The 22,351-nt window shown below is 39.2% G+C and overlaps 1 protein-coding gene across 1 annotated transcript in view; it reads right to left on the bottom strand.

The window, feature by feature from the left end:
• Positions 1-22,351, bottom strand: part of CYLD (CYLD lysine 63 deubiquitinase) — a 41,728-nt gene that overhangs the window by 14,397 nt on the left and 4,980 nt on the right. The window contains exons 3-8 of the mRNA XM_025044597.1: positions 20,217-20,868; positions 18,762-19,064; positions 16,598-16,703; positions 5,062-5,160; positions 3,409-3,525; positions 264-643 (exon numbers count right to left, since the gene is read on the bottom strand). Of these exons, the coding sequence (XP_024900365.1) occupies positions 264-643; positions 3,409-3,525; positions 5,062-5,160; positions 16,598-16,703; positions 18,762-19,064; positions 20,217-20,720 (1,509 nt within the window). The 5' untranslated portion in view covers positions 20,721-20,868. The remainder of the gene's footprint in view (positions 1-263; positions 644-3,408; positions 3,526-5,061; positions 5,161-16,597; positions 16,704-18,761; positions 19,065-20,216; positions 20,869-22,351) is intronic.

Genomic DNA, 22,351 nt, shown 5'->3' with positions numbered 1-22,351 from the left:
TCTACTTAATATAACGAGTCTAAACATATTAACCTAAAAATCTAGTTTTCATTCCTTGGACACAGATCAACTCCCACTTTGGAACAAGTGGATCAGAGACTCAATCGGTGGCAAAAGAAGTCAGGAAACACGGTAATCGAATTTTTCTCTAGTGATGGCTTTTATGACAAATAAAACATTTCGCCAAAACGGGGGAAAAAAAAAAAATCCATGCAAAACCAGATATAGAAAAGAACCGCAATTTGTAGGTCGAATTAAATTACCAGCTCCAGTCCAGCTAGGACCTCGTTGAGTCCTGGTGGCTGACCGATCCACCGGATCACCCCATAGAAAGGTGGGTTCTCCTTCACCTCGGCCAGCGAGCCCACTTCCAGACCGTGTGAGCTACCGGAAGTCAAGGCTAAGGGGGGGCTCTCCTGGACAGGGGCGCTGTTCAGCTCTCCCATCACAGACTGCACGGACAGCGAGAGCGGGCTGTGGCCGATACTCCCATTGGTACTGGGCACCTTCGTCAGGCTGAACGGTAAAGAGTGAAACCGGTTTTCACTGGACGACGAGTTCATGGAAGGGGGCTGCAGTGGTGGCGAAGCTTGTCCGAAATCTGGAGACAGCTCCGTCAGTGATTTTGCAGGGTCCTCAGCAACTGTAAAAAAATCATTCTTAATTAGAGAAGTGTGCTCAAGAGCATTAAGCATGCCCTACGTCTGTAAAAATTAATATACACATGGAGTCCACCTGCCTACCTGCCCCCCGGTAGGATTCTCGAAGCTTCGCGAACTCAGCGTCTCCAAACAGTGCTCCTGCTTCTCCCCGCTACCTCCAAAGTTTCTGCCTCAGTAAATGACACCCGACTATTCAAACCAAAAAACAGCTATTCTCGATGGGTAGTATATAGGTTACATATTATCTATAATACGATTGTTAGAAATCAGTACAAAAAGGTAGCAAAAAAAAAATTAAGACAGATGCTTCTAAATAACAAATGGGTCGAAAAAGAAAGAATTTTTTAAACAAAGAAGAAAATAAAAACAGAGAGAAGGAAATAATTAACACTGAGGAACGCGGCTGAAGTAATACTTATAAAGGAAATGTAAGACCTAATAGTTTATTTCAAAAAAAGGTAATATTAATGAACTCAGCATACAATTTAAGAAGAGAGAACAAAAATGGAATCAAGAGGAAAGAATAAACACAAAAATAGAAATGAATGAAAGAGAAAACAAACGTACAACGAAGAGAACCAAAGCCAAAAGCTGTTTCGTTAAAACTGACGAACGCAGTTGCCCGGTGGGCAATACAGATAAACAGAGAGGGAATGAACTTCTTAATAAATAGTGCTGACTTAACCAGTTATCCATATTTTTTAAATTAAATTGGACTCCTACTGATATTCTACCAAAAAATCATTTCCAGGTGCCTTAAAGACAAATGAGAAAGGTAAAATTATAAATTTTTGGAAGACAACACAGAAGAATGTTCTCTATGACTTTAGGATAGAGAGAAATTTCTTAAACAGAAGTAGACAAACCATAAAGGAAAGGAGTAACTATAGCCACATTAAAATTAAGAGCTACCGGTTCATTAAAAGACATCACGAGAGTGAAAATATGAATCAAAAACAAGGAGAAATTACCATCAATCCTTATACCTGACAAAGGATTGTAATTTGAAAAAGGTCTATAAATCAGGAAGAAAAAAAAAAAATCTAGGAAAAAAAACGAACAAAAGACTTGAAAGGCAACTGACCAAAGAAGAAATCTAAATCACCAAGAAATCAATGAAAGGATTCTTGCGCTCACTGGTAAACAGATAAAAGAAAGTCAAAACCAACGTGGATATCGTTTCGAAAGTCATGGTCCTAGAACGTTAACTGCTGGTAAGGACGAGGAGCAAGCGACACCCTTCCACAGGGCTGACGGCATGTAAATGGTGTGACCACCCTGGGACCCAGCCGGCATCCCTCAGGACAGGGAAGATGTAGAGATCCCATGACCCAGTCACTCGGCTCCTAGCCATACTCCCTAGACACGTGTGAGATCCCCACTCTCTCCTGAGGTGACAATATTCACGGGGCTTCAATCACCACACATGTGAAGGCAACCTACGAGTTTATTTCTCCAGCTCGCAGCTCACTGCTGAGCCCCGCATCTGCACATCCAACCGCCGACTTGACAAATGGCCTCTCGGAAGTGTACAGGGCCCTGGAGCTGAACGTGTTCAGAAGCGGTTTGTCACCCTCCTCCACGGTCATCTCAGTACGCGAGCCGGAAAACGAGGGGTCCTCAGTGCCCTTTCTCAGCTCTCACTGTCCATCGATTCGCCCCTCAGCAGCTCGCAGCCATCCACCTTGCACCTCTTCCCCAACCAGCGTAGCCCCGGTGATGACAATCCAGTCCTTAGCCCCTCGACAGCCCCCCGCAGCGTCCTGGCCTCCCCTCTCCCCATCTCAGTCCACTGTCCGCCCTGCAGCCAGGACGATCTTTTCAAAAGGGAACCTGGTCGTGTCACCCCTTGCTGAAAAGACTTCAGTGGCTTTCCGTTTCCTTGTAACGGGGTCACCAGACACCACATGCCCTGGCCCTGTCTGCCTTTTTCGTAAACTGTTATGCGTCTCTCTCTGTTCTGGCTCTTTTTAGTCCTTAGCAAACACCAGGCTCCATGTTCCCACAAGACGTTTACATGTGTTATTCCCTCCGCCTAAACGGTCCTCCTGTCCCCTTTCCCTTGACCCACCACTCGGCTGGTTGGTCTAAGCTCACATCCCTCCCTCAGAGAAACACCCTTGGGCGCCCCTAGGGGAAAGCACCCTTTACTACACTGTCACAGCACCCTGTGCCTCCTTGCCCTCGTCACGATTGCGATTCAACATCCGTTCCGGTGACAGACAGTTCGATCACCGTCTGCTGTGACAACTCGATCGTAAGCTCGGAAAGGGCAAGGACCACGTGCGTTTTCCTCGCCTCTGTAACCTCGGTGCCTAGATGAATGGCGCACAGTAAGCAGGTAAAAAAATATCTGCTGAACAGAAGAACAAAGGAAAGAACAAACTAGAAGAAAACGGTGTCCAGAACCACAGGAAGGTAGAGTTTTAAGAAAGGGAGAGTTTTAAAGAGATAAAGAGAGACCCGGACTGAAAAGTCTTTAAATGTTTTAATTGGTTCTCGAGATCTTCCGACCTCGACAAATCAGTGAAGGGGAGAGAACAAGCTGATAATACATTTTTGAACGTTTCCTTAACCTTAGCGGTGCAGTTCAAACTGTGTGCACTGTTTCGGCTTAGTAATATTAATAAAGAACGGTCTATTCTAATTCTGTCTCCCCAAACTACGTGTATTGGAGAAAAAGCCAGTTTTCTCTGATGAGTTAGAAGGAGAAGATCACTACAAAGACACGACAATGAGAGATTACCTTCGTCAATGTGCCATGCATTTTTTGATTTGGATTGCGGCTGTGAGTCAACAGAAGACCCATTTAAGGTATAAAATAATTCAGATCTGTTTCTATTTCCAGGGTCTGAGGTAGATCCTATGGAACAAGAAACATTCCTTTAAAAAATAAAGTCGGTGTGGTGGGAAAGTTTTTCTATAAGAGAAAGCAGCACGCGCATGGCGTTAACAACCATCTACATGACCAACGGACGCACGCAGGCATGCTCTGTCTTCCTAGTGTCTTTCACTTTAAAAAATCTGGTGACCGTTTGGCAATGTCAGAAAGACTCTTCCACTTAAGAGTCAATATAGGAAGGGAACGGGAGTGAGTTAAAAGAAAAGCCTGCTCTATTTAAAAAAAAAAAAAACAAAAAAACTGCTTTAAAAAATCATTTCATATACCACGGCTAATTTCCCAACATCAGAACCACCATCCCTCAATTTCATTCGATGAACCTGCTGGTTCACAAATTTAACCTATTATTTTAAAATCGTTGTTTTCAGAAGGAGGTAATCTTCAAATGTTGAAGATCAATAAACAATAAACAAATTAAGTTTTAAAAAATTAAGGTTTAAGCATTTGAGATTGTTGATGATCAAATTCCTTGATGATGATCAACATCAAGGAATTTGATGTTCTCCATGTCTCTGAGAGCGTAAAGCAGTATTGTTTCTCATATATTAGATTTATTAAATGTAAGAATGAATTAGTGTCACTACGTCACAGACATTTTATGACATTACCCTATAGATGAGACCACTGGGGTCTCCAGAACCCATACAAAATCTCATTTTTCTTTCAGTTTAAAGCAGATAGCTCTATACTTTATACCTATAACTAAGATCTACTGCAATATAACAAACCTCTTAAGAAAATCTTTATACTTAAAATTTATATTTAAATGAAAGTAGAACATAAAAATTACAATTAGCTATATAATTTATTTAATTCTAAGTCTCCCAGGGTCTAACATCACATAAAATGTTTCTTAAAGTACAGTTCCCTTTTAGATGAGCCAAAATAGTTTTGTTAACTAGATGACTGTAAAAAATATATTCTCCTCCGAACCCATATCTGAGTTAACAAAAATTCTTACTTTTTAAATGAGCTGTTTAGCTTGTATAACTACCACCCTATAAATTTATGAAATATGCAGAAGCTAAAGAAAAAAGAGCTAAGAACTCCATATCTATTTTGGAGGAGATTTCTGGAAGAGAGACAAAAATTTTTACTTAGTGGTTTAGAATTTAATTTGTGCCACATCTAGTTAACGGAATCCACAATTAATCTCTAGTACAATTTATCCTATATGACATTATCCATATATGATTATTTTATACAATTGCAACTCTGAACAATATACAAATGTTACGAGCAGGAAGTTCCAAAAACCAGCTGATATGGACCAGCAAAGACACAGGTCCTCACCAGAAACTTCATCAACTAGAAAAGGCTGGGAACTCTTGGCTTAATCCACACCACCTATAAAAAAATTTTAGCAAACTTCTAAAAACGTTTGAAAGAATTAAGTCTATACATACATTAAGTCGTAATGCCTTTTAACATTTTTCAATGCTGTGGCAAATTGGCTATCACGTTATAAGTAAGAACTGTGTTTTAATGAATCCATACCTGTAACCTTTGGTTTATTATGACCGGATGAACCTTTGTCTCCAACACCTCTTGACATAAAGGCAAGTTTGGGAGGCCTCCTTTCCTGTGTCACGCTATCTGAAACAGTAAACATGTTCTTTAAAGATAAAAGCAAATTCTTATAGAAGAAAAACATTTGAGCAAATAATGATGATATCAGTAACAACGAAAATCTCTTTCCAGCAAAAAAGCATTTTCACAATAATTTTACAAATTCTTAAAGGCCATCAAAAATATCAGAAACAACGCTATCTTTCAAAATGTGATTTCTACAAGATAATACACCCCAAATACAATTCAGCTAAATGCATTAACTTCTTGAAAATCTAATCACTTTCAATTTTATTTGATGTGTTAAAACATTACCAAGAAAACCTTACTCATCTTTTCGCAGGATTTCCCAAATTGGTATCCCCAAAACACTCCTGTATGTTCTGCAGTGTCACACTCAGATATTTCTAGAAGATGCTGAGATAAACAAAGATAAGCAGACATGTTTGCAGCATTACACAGGGACCTTAACTGGCTAATGCGCGGTGTGACTCGCCTAGTGGGAAGTGCTACGGGAACTCATCTGATGACATTTTTTGTATTGGTCTACTTAGCATCTGAGATTAATATCATTCGTGGAACACAGTTTAGAAAAAGTCTAGTTAAGAATATATATCGGCTTTTAAAAACATAGTAATGTTAACACAAACGTGGATACGAATACACGTAAACAGGAAAGACAGAGAACTACACACTGATTAATGATGCAGAGAACTGTAGACAAGTATCAGGAATATTTCTGAAGAAAACACTGGAAACTTCTTTTTGGAATCAGGTGTAATAAGTTTGGCAAACTCGTTGATACGAAGACCACTCGAAACCTTAAAGGCTAGTGATTTTCATGAGATATTCACAAATACTGATCAGGCAAACTGCAGAAAAGTCAGCCTGGCAAGTTTTCCCCTGGGAAGTTCAACGACACATCTGTGGACTCCAACGTGACATTTAGGAGCCGTGCCTGACAGAGCTGTTTGTCAGCAAACACGGTATCACCCACAGTGACTTTTTGAGACTAGAAAGAAAAAAATAGATAATTTTTAATACAAAATTGTCTGAAATATAAGGAAAGTATTTATTTTGATCAGTAGTTCTGCTTTATAGAGATTTTTGCTGTGTATAGTATGTTTGGTCTCGGGTTTTATAATACCTCATTCTACCCAAGTAACGTGTGTTTTCTTCAGTAGATTTCTCTGTGGATAACAAATTCTCATCTGGCTTTGAATTACGCCCTTGTGGCTGATGATGTTAAGCGGTACATCAGACAATTTTGTATTAAAAATCATTGAAGAAATGCAGGAAGGTCCCACCCGATATCATCAGAGTTGCATACTGAGACCTAGCACTTCCAGAGAACCTTCTTTGAGCTCTAACGTCCCATGGGACCAGGAGTGCAGCCTGCACAGACAGCATTCGGGATGAGGCAGACTGACGATCGACCTCCGTGCAAGGCCATGAACATCATCCATCAAAATGTAAAACCACATCCTCACTGACCCAGCGACTCTGCTTCTGGGAAGCCAGCTTATTTTTAAAAGATATTATGAATCTGAACAAAATATATCTCATTTAAATATTCAGATACATTTATTGATGGCACAAAGGAAAAATTTACAGATGACTCGATATTGAAAATACATGAAAGGACAGAATTAATACCCAAAATGATCTGACCATGTTGGAAAACTGTCTAGCTCTAACGACATAAAGGCTAACAGGGACAAACGTAAAGACCTGCCGTATGTCCCCCAAATCAACCACACAAGTGTAGAGTCAGAATAAGTACGTGTGGACAACGGTGGGGATTTAGGTCAAGCGTATGCTCAGTATTCATTAGTTCATTTGCTCAGTCAGAAAATACTACCTACCCAACGCGAGGAAGGCCTACAGATCTCTGGAAATGTAATTCTGACTGTGACAAGGCTGTCCCCCAAATTTCTGTCACCGTAGCAACCATTAGCCCACACTACAGAGCCCTGTTCTCTAGATGTCCAAGTACGAAGGCATCTCCCAGGATACTGAAAACCACGCCACAGGAAAAATGTCTAAAATGACTAAAATGACCCCAACGGTTTAGGCTGGAGAACAGAAGACAGAGGTGTCAAAGATACTCATCCCTGAATACCTCTGGGTTGCTGTGAGGAAGAGGGGCTGGGTTAGTCCTATCTCCATCCCCAGTTCGGAACTAGAATCAATGAGGGAAGCTGTAGGAAAGCAGATAAAGGCACACGTCAGACGAGGAGTGACTTGCACAGTTAGATCTTCCTGAAATGAAACACGCGCTTTCTTTCAGGAGAGCGGGACTCTTCCACCGAATGAACACACCGCGCTCTGAGAAGACACGGATGAGATACGAAGTCATCTTCCAGCTAGACCGGCGCACCCCCAAAGGAGTACATACATGTGTCATTCACTACGGCACTGTTTATAACAGCAAAAGGAAGAAGCTTAGGGGACTGGTTAAAAATGTATGGTACGTTCATAAAAGAGTAAGTATGCAAGTTACGTACTAATATGAAACGGTCCCTAAGACCTATGGTTTTAAAAGAAAAAGGTATGACTTTCACTTTTAGGAAGGTGGGTAGACATACTTGGTCCTATTCCTCCTGAAAAGTACAACTAAAAACTCTGGATGTCACACGTAACACAAAAGTAAAAGACTCTGAAAGGTGGCAAGGAGACAGCAGAACGTCTAGGCACCTCTGGGCCTGAGGAATGACTTGCTGGACATTTCTTTGGGGTTTCTTCTTGCCTCCTATGTCCCAGACTTAGAGCTGAAGAAGCCAGCAACCTGGCAACGCCAGTGGCCACAGTCAGAAGAGAACCCCACAAAAGTCAGCTGTCCCTGTGTCAGGAATCCAAGTCAAAGGCCAAATATTAGCAAGAATCAAAGACAGAGACATATAGATATATAGATCACACAGAGAGAGAGAGACACCTATACTACTACATACCGTAAAATGGAACACTTCTCAGCAATAAAGAGACACATAAATGAGTCAAAAAATAACGAAATGTCAAAGAAAGAGTTCATCCTGAATGACTCCACGCATATAAAATTCTAGAAAATGGGAAAAAATGTATAATGACACACGAAGATCAGTGGCTGCCCGGATCTGGGGGTATAGGCGGAAATGGGAGGGGGCAACTGCAGAGGCGGTGCTCGGAGGTGACGACCGCGGTGACAGACGCATGGGTGCGCGCACGTGTTAAAACGTATCTCATTATATCACATGTCACTTATATAGTGACATTATATCATATGTCACTTATATAGTGACATTATATCGTATGTCACTTATATAATGCCGACAGCACTAAAATTATTATCATTTTAAAAAGATGCAAAGAAGTGTATAAAATGTGCAAACATTAAATAACACAAAGAAAACAATCAAGAAAGATACAAAAGAAGTAGGTAGTTGGGGGTTCTCGCATGGCCTTTTAAGATTCTGTGCAAATGGGAATGCGCCGCTTAATCTAAAAAATAAAACTAGCGTTACATTCCCGACCCCCAAAACTAAAAAAGAAGACACGGGCCGGGTTAGAAAAGGCAGAAACGGTGGAACTAAATAATGTGCTTCATCAGAACAGCTTGAAGAACCTAAATATAATGTCAAATGAGATATGTTAGAGTTTTTAAACATTTGAAACAGAAATGAAGAGAAAAATTTTATAACAGGTTGAAAACTGCATCTTTTAGTCAAAGGTATTCTTCAGAAACCCACTGTAACAAGCAATTGACTGTGATGAATTCTTTCCTAGACTCACCAGCTGTTCGACTGCTCCAAAAAATGTTTTAAACGCTGGAAATATTAATTTTGTCCTACAAACGAAGGTAATTGGGCAAAAAAAAGAAATTAAGGAACTAAAAGGACAGCATGACTCTTTTTTTCTCTCAAGAAAAGGGTGTTGATGATGATATGAAATACAGACGAAGACCCATTCAAACGAACTCAATTAAGTTCATTGAGACAACTTTATTTCTTCAAATCTATTTGCAAACTTTATTTTGTTGGCAAAAAAAGTATAATTTGTATATTATGTTATAAAAGCTGGTATTATTCTTAATTATCTTCTATTCAAGGTTTATGAAAATCAAACATTAAAAGAAAGACAAGGCATTCTTTTCCTTTCTTGTCACTGCTGAGAGCCAGTAATGATGACAATTTTAGCCACTGATCTAGAAGATCAAAGTGTGCCTGACAAGTGATACCCAAGAGGTTCCTGTAACTCGTTTTTATTATTTTAATTCTATATCGCTATTTAAATAAAATATAATTGTGTTTTTGAAGGTAAATACTACTAAAAGATATTCCTTGTCAGGTTATATATAATTCCATTACGGAAAAAACAAAAATGGTAGCTTTTTCTTCCTTTTCTTTTTTTTTTTTAAGTACTACTGTAGAACCCAAGATCATTTACATTTCAAACCAAATTGAGATGTGGAAAAAATATACAGAAAGAAATACAGCTCTAGAGGTTAAAAAAAAAAGCATTTCAAATCGTTATTCTGCTGCAGACTGAGAAAAATACAATCAATTATACATAAGCCAACTTCGTACTTCAGGTATCTTTTTCTTTCTTAAATTATAATACTAAACTAATGATTTCTCTAGTCTCCCAACTTACTCAATATAATGAATTATATTCAGCTGTAAAATGCAAAATTCAAAGACACTCACTCAATGAAGGTAGGCAAAAAGGTTACACTAATAAGGTTTTGAGCTTCAAAATTATCTTTGAGGAATTCAAAAAAAAAAAAAAAGGAAATGAAAAGGGAAACCCGAAATGTATTCATTTAATAAGACAAGTAAATTACATTTATCCATGTGATTTTGGAGAAACAGTATCAGCACAGAATTGGTTACCCCTGTAAGAATACATAAATAATGAAAGAAATTTTATTTTACAAAGGATTCCTCTTAGCCATCCAGCACGTTAACATTACAAAATTAACATAATTTACAGAATCTGCTTGAGGCACTTTCTCAGCCTCAGGGACACTGACATTCTGGACCAGACCCTTTTTGTTGGCAGGGAGGGGTCTGCACTGCGTGCTATAGGGTCTCTATCCACTTGATTCAAGTAGTACCTCCAATCCAGATATGACTATCAAACATGTCTCTAGCCACTACCAAATGATCCCAGGGGACAAAACCACTCCACGTTGAAAATTGCTGGTTTAGAACTAAAATAACCTTCCATAAAGGTTTTGTACTAATGCTATTAAAACGAAAGAGAAGCACTCTGAATTTCATTAGTTACAGCGTGGAACGACATATCTCAAACAATCGAATACTATAAAAACAAAATCTAATAAAAACTACCATACCTACCCAGAGAAATCCTTTTTTCTTAAATAAATGATATCCACATTCTAAAATATATATTTAAAAATATAACTTACTATGGAGTAAGCTCATACCAGACCATTTCTCCCGAAATAACAGATTCAAACTTTGACAAAATACAAAAAAACGACTAGCCTCGGGCCTTGGGGAGTGAAAAAAAGCAGGAAAACTTATAGAGACTCAAAATTTGAAAGAAGGAAACAACACAAGGACATAATCCAAACTTGCTCGACATACCAAAAAAAGGAAATTGTGACCCATTCTCAAAAGAAATAAACACAGTGGATACTAATTCAGAGATGATTCTGATGTTGGAATTGGCAGGGGAGAATTTTAAGAGGCCGTTCTAACCATGCTTAATGAGGTAAAAGAAAACACACTCACAGTGAAGAAGAAGATAGCAATGTCTCACCAGAGAAATAAAACTATTTAAAAAACAACAACAACAACAAAAGAACTAAGTGGAAAGTCTTAAAAAAAACTTTTAAAATCTTAAAAAGACAATATCTGAAAAAAATAATAATTCGTTGGATAAGCTAAACAACACAGTGAAGATAAAAGGGGGAAATCAGTAAAACTGAAGACAGAACTACAGGAATTATGTAAAGAATAGAGATATAAAAGACTGAAAAAATTATCAGAACCTCAAGGACTTAAGGAACAGTATTAAAAAACTCTGACATGTATCTAATTGAAGTCACAAAGAAGGAAGGCTAAACGGGACAGGAAAAAACACTTGAAGAAATAACATTTCAAATGTTTCCTACTTAGTTGGAAGATAAAATTTACAAATCCAAAAAGTTTAGCAAACTCCGAACAGGAAAAATAGGAAGAACACCATGCTGAGAACATCGCAATCCCAAAATCATATTGCCAGAGGGCAGAAAAAAATAGGACAAACAGAAAACACATGAGATGGTAGAAATAAATCCAATTATCAGTAAATACTAATAAGTTAAAATCTCAGACAAAAATTGTCAAAGTAGATTAAGAAAGACTGCCAACTACATGCTGTTATAAGAAACATACCTAAAACATAAATCTTGAAAAAGAGAAATATCTGGAAAAAATTAACCAAAAGAAAACCTATTTATATCATACAAAACAGAATGTATGGCAAAAAGAATTACTAGTGACAGAGATGGTTACTCCACACTGATAAATGGTTCGAATCATCTGGAAGATAAAACGATTTGAAACTCTAGGCATCTAACATATTCTGGACTCGTATGTAGCAAATAATTGTTTCGAAATTAAACACTTAAAGAATTAAAAAGAAATTCACAAAACCATTATCACATTGGGAAGTTTTAACATACCTTGTTCAGTAACTGATAGATCTAGCGATTAAAAACTCAGTAACGACACATAAAATTTCGATAGCATAACAAATTAGCTTGACCTGAGGGATAGATAAAATATGCATGCAACTACAATCGGAGAAAACACACTCTCTTCAAGTACACACAGAACGTTTCTGAAAATTGATCGTGTACTAGGCCATAAAGCTAGCCTCAGCAAATGTCAAAGGGCTGGTACCATACTCTCTGAACATAAAGCAACTGAACTGAAAATTAATAATAACGAAAACAAAACACAAGACACCTGAAAATTTTACAAGCACATTTTAAAATAGCTCGTGGGTTCCATAAAAAAATCATGAAGGAAATTACAAAATGCTTCAGATTTCACGACAAGGTAACTACATAACAAATGTTTGTGGAATGTAGGCAGGTGGTTGTGAAGACTCTATAGCCTTAGATGCTAAACACTAGAAAAAACTAAAAATTAATAAGCTAAGCATTCAGACTGAAGGATTTAGAAAACAAATAATAAATTCACAAAAGTCAAAGCAAAAACAAAAAACAGAAATTACTGAAACAGAAAACAAATACATCTAAAAGAAGATTAAGAAAGCCAAAAGATTGTTTTTTGAATAAATGAAAGTGAGAAACTTCTGGTAAGACTGTTGAAGAAAATGGCGGGTGGGGGCGCGGGACACAAATAACTGTGGATGAAAACAGGGACATACTGCAGATATGGCTGAGATTTAACAGAAAAGAAGAGGATTTTACGAACAATGAATGCTATGCCAAAAACTTTTAAAACAAATATTAAATGAGAAAATTCATTAAAAAATAAAACTTCCATGAAAGACCCCAAACAATCAAAGCAATCCTGAGAAAGAACAAAGCCAGAGGCATCACACTTCCTGATTTCAAACTATCCTGCAAAGCTATAGTAATCAAAACAGTATGGTGCTAGCATAAAAACAGATGCGTAGACCAATGCAACAGAAATGAGCACCTAGAAATACACCCATGCATAGTACGGTCCACTAATGTTTGACAAGGGAGCCAAGAACACTCAACGGGGGAAAGGGTGGTCTCCTCACTACACGGTGCTGGGAAAACCAAACGACCACAGGCAGAAGAAGGAGTCTGGACCCCCACCTTACACCACTCGCAAGAGTGAACACGAAATAAACCAAAGACTTAAACTTAAGTACCAAAAAGCTGGAAATGATCCAAATATCCATCAATAGGAATCTGGTTAAATTTTGGAACCACAATATAATGGAAAAGTATACACTGTAAAAAACCAGAAGAACCTCTCTATCGGATTCACCTCCAAGATATAACGTTGAGAGAATAAAGGAAGGTCCAGAACACGGCAAATACTATGCTCCACGTGTTCAAAGGGAAAGAAGAATCATGACGCGCACTTAGTCAAAGAAACTCCGGAAAGATATACAGGAAACTAAACAGTTACTAGGATGGAGTGAGGGGCGAGTGATTCAGCGGGATAAGAATGGCAACGAGATGTTCTACTTTGTTGCGTTTTGTTTTGTTTTGTTTTGTTTGTATTTTGATTTTAGATATGTGAATGTATTTCTTACTAAAAGTTATTTTAGTAACTTGATAGTTACTAATTCGAAGGTATATACATGAGTCAAAACTCAAATGATGTAACATGCATTTCATTACATGTATGTCTTTTATCTCAAAAGGGGGAAAATACCTTAAATACTCATCATCTCTAGTTAATTATATGCATGCTAAATAGGAGGAAGTGTACTGATGTCTGTAACTCACTTTGAAATTCATAAAAAATAATAAGCTGGATCAGTGCGTGGAGGGAGGGACAAACAGATGGAAGATAAAGCGGGTGTGATAAAATGTTAATTGTGGGATCTAGGTGGCAGAAATAGGGAGGAGGTTCAGTATAAAATTCTTTCAACTTTTCAGTATGTTTGAAAATATCATAATAAAATATTGAAAAACATCTTATTTATATCTTATTTAAAACTTTAAAACAGAGAACTTATTAATCAAAACAAAACTAAACAGAAAATGACCAAAGACATAAACACGTGTTTAACAGAAGGCACGAATGTTCCATAAACACAGAAAAAGTGATTCGGCCCTGCTCGTGCTCAGGGAACGAACTACAAATTAAAACCACCTCGAGAGACCGTTTCTCAGGCATCGGGTTGGCAAAAGTTTCATCAGTGCCAAGTGCTGAAGAGGACGTGGAAATAACCCAAACCCAAAGGTCCGTCAGTGTTAGAACGTCTATGAAATCGTGGCACAGTCACACAGGCAGCATCACCTGTTAACGCCCTCAGCCACAGGAAAGCATCTCTAAAGACATTTCAAGGAAACGATGCCAAGTAATTAAGAGAACCGGCTGTTCATATTAAGTTCGAAAGCAGGCGACACTAAACGACACATCATGTGCCACCCCAATCCGAGCCACATTCACCTCTCACGTGGGTAACTGCCACAGTCCCGTTCCTGGCCTCCGTTTCTGCCCTCCAGCTCACACCAGAGTGGTCATTTCAAAACGCAAGTTGGGCTACGCTGTCCTTCACCCCAAATCCTCCTCTCGCCCCCCATCTCCCTCAGAGTCCACACAGCCCACCTGCCCTGCCTGCGCCAGTTCCCACCACCTCTCCTGTCCGCTCCAGCCACAATGAACCTGTCCCTTCTCAAACTGGCCAAGCTGGCTGAAGTCTCGGGGCCTCCCGCAGAATCCGTGGCGCTCACTCTCAAATCTCCTTGGTGTCAAGGACTCAGACGTCACCGTGTTAGAGAGGCTCACGGGGACCACCCTGGATAAAGTAGGAAAACCCCTCCGGCCGCAAGCCGGCGCTCCCTTCCCCGACCTTCTTTGCCATTCTCCACCCATCGGCCCCTACGGGACCGTACATTTTACTCATTGACTGTCTGTCTTCACTCACTAGACTGGAAGCTCCACGGGGGAAGAATCTTTGTTTTGCTCCCTACCACAGCCGCAGCACCTAAAAGAAGTCTAAGAAAGGGCTTCATCTGTGAACGAATGAATGAATGACCTTGTACGAAACTGCTTTTTAGACGATAAGCATTTGTTCTAACACCAAAAAGTATTCTGATTTACCAAATCATAAATCGTGTTATTTTCACAAACAGGCATGAAAAGGTAAATTAACTATCACTCTGCAAAATATGATGAACATGTATGCTTTACCCTGAATGTAACTCATTTCTTTCCAAAAGGAAGCAAAGAAATAGCTAGGAATCCAACTTGCAAGAATTTCGAAACTGATTTTAAAAAGAAATCAAGAACAGCAGAGTATGTCAGACTTTTACAAAGCAACACTGAAATAAAGCGTTTGAATCCCACACCTCCAACTAAATTAATGTACTCTTGCTGTAAAGCTCAAAGCCAAAATAGAAAGCTTTTCCTAAATCGACAAAACAAGTTTTAACTTTTTTTTAAGAGGAAGGACAAACAGGTGCAGGCTGCAAGGAATCTCGAGGATCATCCAGTGTTAGCTCCTTCGTTTTTACAAGAAAAGAAACGGAGTACCTGAAATGACCTATGGGGAACTCGAAAGTGCTCTATGTCAAAATCGGCAACAATGGAAAAACACTGGAAGCCAAGAAACCATTTTGTTCAGTTGTGATCCTTGCTATAGTAAAATTTAGCTTGTATAGAATTAGAGACAAAATACATCGCCATGGAAACGATATTCTCAAGCACACATGTGAGGCTGAGCAGTACGTTTCTCTATGCAGGCCTTCGTATCTAAGCACACACGCAGGATTTGGGGTGAGCAGAGAGTGAAAAGGGCAGAGCTTTGTAATCTGACAGGTCTGGACTTGACTCCTGGCTCTGCCAGAATCAAGTAGGATCTTACTTGATCCTGGTCCACAGTGGCCCGAGCTGGCCCTCCCTATGCCCCACCTTTTTTATCAGCAAAATGGTGGTAATTCAGATCTACCTTATAAGTTTGTTCAAAAATGTAAAAAGTACACGTCATCTGATTCAGGGACCCGTACGTTTGTAGCTACTAAACACAGGCTTTCTGGCGTTTTATTCAGAGTTGCATAATGCTCAGTGAGAACCACCAGCGCTGACTGCCTCTGTTCGTTTTATGATGGTGCGTCTGCCATCGGTTGATAGCCTATAACTGGAATTCTACTAAGAGCAGGGGGAAGGTGCCGCTAATAGGAATCTATCAATTAGTTGACAGCAGCCGTCAGGCATAACTTGTTTGAGGAAAAGTCAAAGGCTGCTTCAGCACTTGTTCGAAATGTGAGGCTGAGTAATCTGTTTCCGACTGCAGTCACGAGGCCTGATCAATTACGCCATCTCGAAACCGAAAGGAATCTCGGAGGACATCCTGCAAGAACCCTCCCCACTGTGTATTCGATGATGTTAAACGGTCACTCCTGCCTGCAAGCTTCCAGTTCGAACCAGCCTCTCACTCAAGCTGAGAGCGGTTTATCATATTTTCGGAACCCCCAATTATCAGAGAGGGCTCTCTCCCCCCCAGTTAGAATGGACAGGTGAGGAAAAAGGGAACAGCAGATAAGTGCCACCCCACATTCACATACTTCGGCATCGAAATCTGTAAGTATTGTTTTCACCTGCGGTAAGAAAGGATATTCTATGTAACAATAATTCCATAACATAAAAGTCAAGTTCTAAAAATGCATTGTAAGGCTTATAATTATATCCTCATGACAAAATACATCTTTCTTTCTGCCCTCAGGTGGGAAAGAGAAAAAAAAAAATACATCTTTCAAACTCTGCTTAATTAATAAATAAAACAAAAAAAAACATACCTGGGATGATATCATTGATATGCAAGAGAATTGTACTTTCGACACTTGCAAAACTACAAAGCTGTACTCCATCGAATCTTCCATCCCAGTTGCCAATGGGATTATCCTAGAATTAAGGAACAGGATAAACCTTAAAACCCTCCTCAATAAAACGTCAACATTAAAGTCTGCATTTTCTATAAAAGAATCCTCCAAAACATTTACACGGGTAAATTTTAACTGTTTTTCCAAAAGAAAGAAAGAAAGAAAATAGATCAGTAATATGTGCCGCAGTAATAAGGCTTTTTGTGTTTCGGCGTTTTTTTTGTTTTTTTTGTTTTTTGTAAAAATGAGATCCAAGAATAATCAAGCTATAGTAAATTCAAAGATTAGCAAGGAATCAAAAATACTTGTCATGCTTTACTGGACAGTAAATACTGGTTCTATACTAACATCCACCCACATGGGGAGATCTATTGATAATGTACTCTTTTCACCCAGAAATCTGCCCCTAATTAGCCCTAGCCTCCTCTAATCACTCCTTTACATACCCTGAGCACTTAAATATTCAGTTTGAACTCCTATATGCCTTTCTGTACATAGAAAGTCGATTTTTAATGGTTCTTTTGTCATTTTATGGGTATGCAAGAATCCCCTCCAAAATGGAGAATTTATGTTTAATCAGTTCCTAGGCCAGCGCGGCTCCAGCCGGCACAGCGCTGTGCGTGGAGCTGGACTAAGAGGGAGCCGGCCCTGAGAACCCGCATGCACACGCGCTGACTGCAGCTGGAAACAGGAGACGGAGAATTCTGCGTTTCCCAGAACTCCCTTTCACGGAGTACACGAGAGGGTCTGGGTGAATGAATGCGTGCACGAGCCAACTGGAGGACAGACCGAGCCGGGGGAGAAGCTGGTGGGCCAAACCCCTGGGCAGCCCGCCGCGCCCAGTCAACACGGTGATCTCCAGGCTGCCATCTGAGGAGGGGAGGTCGGCCCGGCTTTTGCTCAGTTGGAGGCCCACGTGACCCGAAGCGAGGGGAAACTGATCCCGATGACCAGCGGCCCTCCTTCTCCAACCTGCCCCGTCTCCCGGCCCACGCCTTCTCCTCTAACTTGATGCTGAACGCTGGCAGAACCGTGGTTTGAAGTGTGCCCGGCCATCAGCAATCCTGACGGACCCACGGGCTGGATTCTGGCTCTAACTTGTCACGAGGCAAATAGTCAGCAAGCATTTGTCTAAATGACGTCGTAATGTTTATCTTACTGATGGGTATCAAATAGAATTTTCTAGAATCTCCAAGCAACAGATAAATTTATGTTAGAACGTTCGTACCCTACTGAAAAGCAAACCTAAATAAAAAGAATCACTACAAACAAGAGTGCAAGAGTCTATTTCTCACACCCTCCCCTAACTCATTCTAGTGTTTAATAATTCTGTATCTATTTTCTCCATCTATGATAAAAATGTTCTCAGCCTTTTCTTCTCCTTCTCGTAACCCCACAGATCTCATTCCACTTGCCACCCTGGGATGTACTCATTATTAACAAATATATGATCGCAAGGAAACAAACAAAAGGACAAATATTGCATGATTCCACTTGTAGGAGGTCCCTAGAATGGGCAAAGTCACAGAGACAGGAAGAAGAGGACTGGGTGGCAACAAAGTTTTTTTGAGTAGTGACATCCTGCAAAAAATACTCTAAAGTGATGTGTTTTTCCTCCATTCAGGTATTTTCCATAAATGATATTTATGCTACTCATTAAAATCAGATCAGCCAATAAAATATTGAAAAATATTACAAAAAGAGAAACGCAGATGAGAAAAAAAAAAAAACCTTTTCAAAATAAAGAAAAATAAGACATTATGTAACATATTTGGGTATTTTTTTTCTCCTGGCCAGTTATCATAGAGCAGATCTAAAGATGGAAAACATTACTGCGGTTTAAATGGGGAAAAAGAGTCAATGTAATTCTCCACCTAGACTCCAATGTGTATTTACCAAAGACAAAGCGATTCTTTTTATTTAGGTGTGCTTTTCGGTAGGGTATGGATGTTCCAGTATAGAACACGGTCTTTAAATTACTCCAAATTAGTCTATTTTAAATATTCGGTGTTTAATTTGTCCCTGATTGGTCACAAAATGGATATATTCATGAAGATGATATAACTCGAAAGTTACTCACCATGTCCACACCAACAAAATATCCTAGACTTTCTTTTCCCGGCAAAACATCACAGAATATGACTGTTCCAGATTCGACAGTTTCTCCAATCTTCAGAGAAACTCTGGAGTTTATTTCCAGAGGAGGAAGCTCCACCTGCACTGCGTCCACTGGAACTGCATAGTCGCTTTCCAGGCCATTGTCATCATCTTCTATGATTTCGAGCTTGTCCAACGCAACAAACACTCCGCAGTCTTCATCGCACTGAAAGAGCTGTTTCCCTTGGTAGATCCCATCGGTGAACCCCTGGCCACGACCTTCCTCCTAGTTTTTAAAAGAGGGGGAGGAAAGTTTGATTGATAGATAGGTAGATATAGAAAGATAATCCACAAGAAAAAAAGACTCACTCTGAGGATTTCAGGGAAATCCCCGAAAAAATTCTAAATGACACACAGAAGAAGCATAATTATTAGCAGTTGCTGTTGGATTTAAGGTGTTTAAAAAACTAATACGAATAAGAAAGAAGCTGCATTTGATGCCAAAATAAAAGTACTTGATAATTTCAAATCATAATTCCACTGTGAGAAAGCTGGACTGGACCCTACACTGTCATTTTAACAATAATTCTGTCGTAGAAAGAAAATTTTACTTTAAAATAACAGTAACGTTAGCTGTATTTGTTGAGCACGTACTGTTCAGCGATGCTGAACCAATGCAGCATCGCTGGACAGGTGAGGAAGCCCGCTGTGAGAAGCGGCTCGGTGAAGCCGCCTGGGAACCCGGCGAGCATCTGCCACAGCTGGGACCCAAGTCCCCAGCAGTTTTATAATCAATGCTTTAGAAAATCAAATCAAGATGCAAACGAGGCCTGAAACTCTATTTGCAAGAATATCAAAACGGAATTGACGTTTAAGTTCTCGAGAATTAATATTAATTTTGAAAACCTATCACGAGTTCTTGGTTCTCTTTTCAGTAGAAATAAATTCCCAGATAAGTTTCACATATATTACTGGGGACGACTATGGGCAAGTTTAAGTTGCTGCAACTTAGTAAGAAAAAAACTCATATCCAAATCCAATCACTTAATAGCACACATTAAGAAAAACTGAGAAAGCTACACATGATAACGTCACAAGATAACTGAGCTTTGTGAAGTGATTAGTTTACCATCGGTAGAGTTCCTTTTTGAAAAAGATAATGTTAAAATTTCTCAGATATGAAAGTCTTCGATAATTACATGATCCGTCTGCATTTCCCACCGTAGGAGGTCATTTTTAAAGCTGCCAATGCATCATCTTTGGACCATCTCGATTTGCCACTCAACGGTGAAGCCTAAGGATTATGAATTGTACGGAAGACGTCTAGGAAAATATTTGGTATTTAATGGGGAAAAAAAAATACACGCATCCATACAAATAAAGGCACGTGAACGCGAACACACGCACGGCCACCTAAAACGGCGTATCTCAAACTTACCAGTAATTCCACTCCGAAGAATATTCCGGACACTGTCCTCTCGGCCAGCAGGGGTCCCCGGAAGCGCACGACTCCAGGAAACTTCTCCTCCCCGGGCCTCAGCTGCACGCGCACGGGGCAGCCCACGTCCACCTGCAGGCCCTTGCTGAGTCTGCTCCTGTTTCTGAACAGGCCGAACCGCTCCTCGCAGTTGGTGATTGCCAAAAGCAACTCTGTGAACTGCTCACTGATTTCCACCACGTCCTTTTCATCAACAAAGAGCACTGCGTGCGGCTGCTCCAGGATTTTTAGTCCGATCTGATTTTTCTTGCCTTTGGCGGAAGGTATCCTGGAGTGGCCCGTAGACCGGTCCTGGATGTACTGTCCTATGCTCCCCTTTGGTACCTTAAGGACCTTTTGGGTCTGTTTGTCTGTAACGCTGCATTCCTGAAGAAGTAAATAGAAAATCCGATCTTCCCAGTAGGGTGAAGTAACTTTTTCTTGGCTCCATAAGCCTGAACTCATTGTGATGTTAACTCCAAAATATTAACTCATAAAAAAGGGAACTACGACGTTTGGAGTGAAACCGCAAAAGATAAATTCACTGGCAGTCCCGAAGCACGTTTTTAGCAACTTGGTGCCCATGCTGTAGAAGGATAGCAAGTCAAAATGCCTGGGGGACAAGCAAAAAGAAACTTTACTCCTCATTCTACGTAACTACAATTAAGGTTAAAGACTTTTTAAAGAGCTCATTCAACTAGTAGAAACACACACACAAATGAAATACTTCCAAAAATATCTCAAAAGGTTAAAAGATTTATATTACTTGCATCTACCGTAATTTTACATATTTAATTACAGAGATCCATGTGTTCAAGATACTGAAATTTGTAAAATCAAATTCTAGTAAAAGATAATTATATATATATGTATATACATTCTGACGTTTTTTAACTTTAAAAAGTAGCATTTTTAATAGATCCTGCCTAACTTAAATGGATAAGCTGCTATCTTCAGACAAAAAACACATAAATCAAAAAGGCTATTATTTTTATATGTGCACGTAGTTTAAATAAAAGGTTACCCATCAAACTATTATGCTAAATATCTTTTAACGATAAAATATCATAAAATCGCATTCTGAAACTTTAACCATGATTCATTTATTTGTGTGCCATATTTTGATAATGGAACATTTTATCTCTGACTCAGTTTCACTCCCCTAATCTTGTATATTTCATCCTTAGGCAAATGTTAATCATATTAACCATCAATCATTGAATTTCTCACAATCGTAAATATCAGATATGGTAAATCTGATTAAAGATATCTGAGAAGATCAATTCTGTAGCCATCAAAACTTGGACTACGTGTAACAAGGAAATATAATTGCAATAAGTTATCAGATATAAAATGTCTTTATATCACAATTTTAACTATGTATACCAGAAAGGAACTCACAAAAGGTGATTTCCAGTTTCAAATTTTCATTTAAAACCTTCCAAAAATACTAATTTTCCACAATTACAATAGCCTTCTCGGCCCTACCTTAATTGATTAAAAACTGTACAATTTCATTAATTCAGATTAAGAGTTTCATTCATTATTTTAATTAATTATCTTACTGAAAACAACAGTTCCTATCTATTCTTTGTTACATGAATGTGGCGTTTCGGTTTCTAAACACAGCGTTTATTCTATTCTTCTTTGAGAGGGATCCATTTTCAGTATTCTGGGTAGCAGCAGCATTTGATAGCACTATCATATTTACCTATTTTGTTCTTGGGATTAGAAACTAAATACTCCTAAAACTAAAGAACTAAATGTTAAGTTTAATCTTTCATGGGATGATTAAATAATCTGGCAGATCCAAATGCAGGATAACATTTCTTTTACCATGCCTTAAAGATAATGAGGTTATTTCTATAATGGCAGGTTTTCAAAAGCCAAGTCACCTGTACGAGTTATGGAGATTACCCAAGACAGGGCAAAGGGCTGGGCACCCCGGCAAAACCAACATTATCGAAACATCTGTGCACTACTGAGTGAGGACGAGGCGGAGCTAGCATGAAGTGCTTCTCTCTTGCTTTAAATTTTTCTTTTTTGATAATGTGTTTGTCGTAATTCCACTTGAGGGCACTGTGTACTTCAGCAGG

This window comes from Pteropus alecto, unplaced genomic scaffold (assembly GCF_000325575.1).
Source record: "Pteropus alecto unplaced genomic scaffold, ASM32557v1 scaffold123, whole genome shotgun sequence".
In the NCBI taxonomy this organism is placed as follows: Eukaryota; Metazoa; Chordata; class Mammalia; order Chiroptera; family Pteropodidae; genus Pteropus; species Pteropus alecto.
Note: the sequence above shows the minus strand (reverse complement) of the source record. Positions and strands in the feature narration are given on the sequence as shown.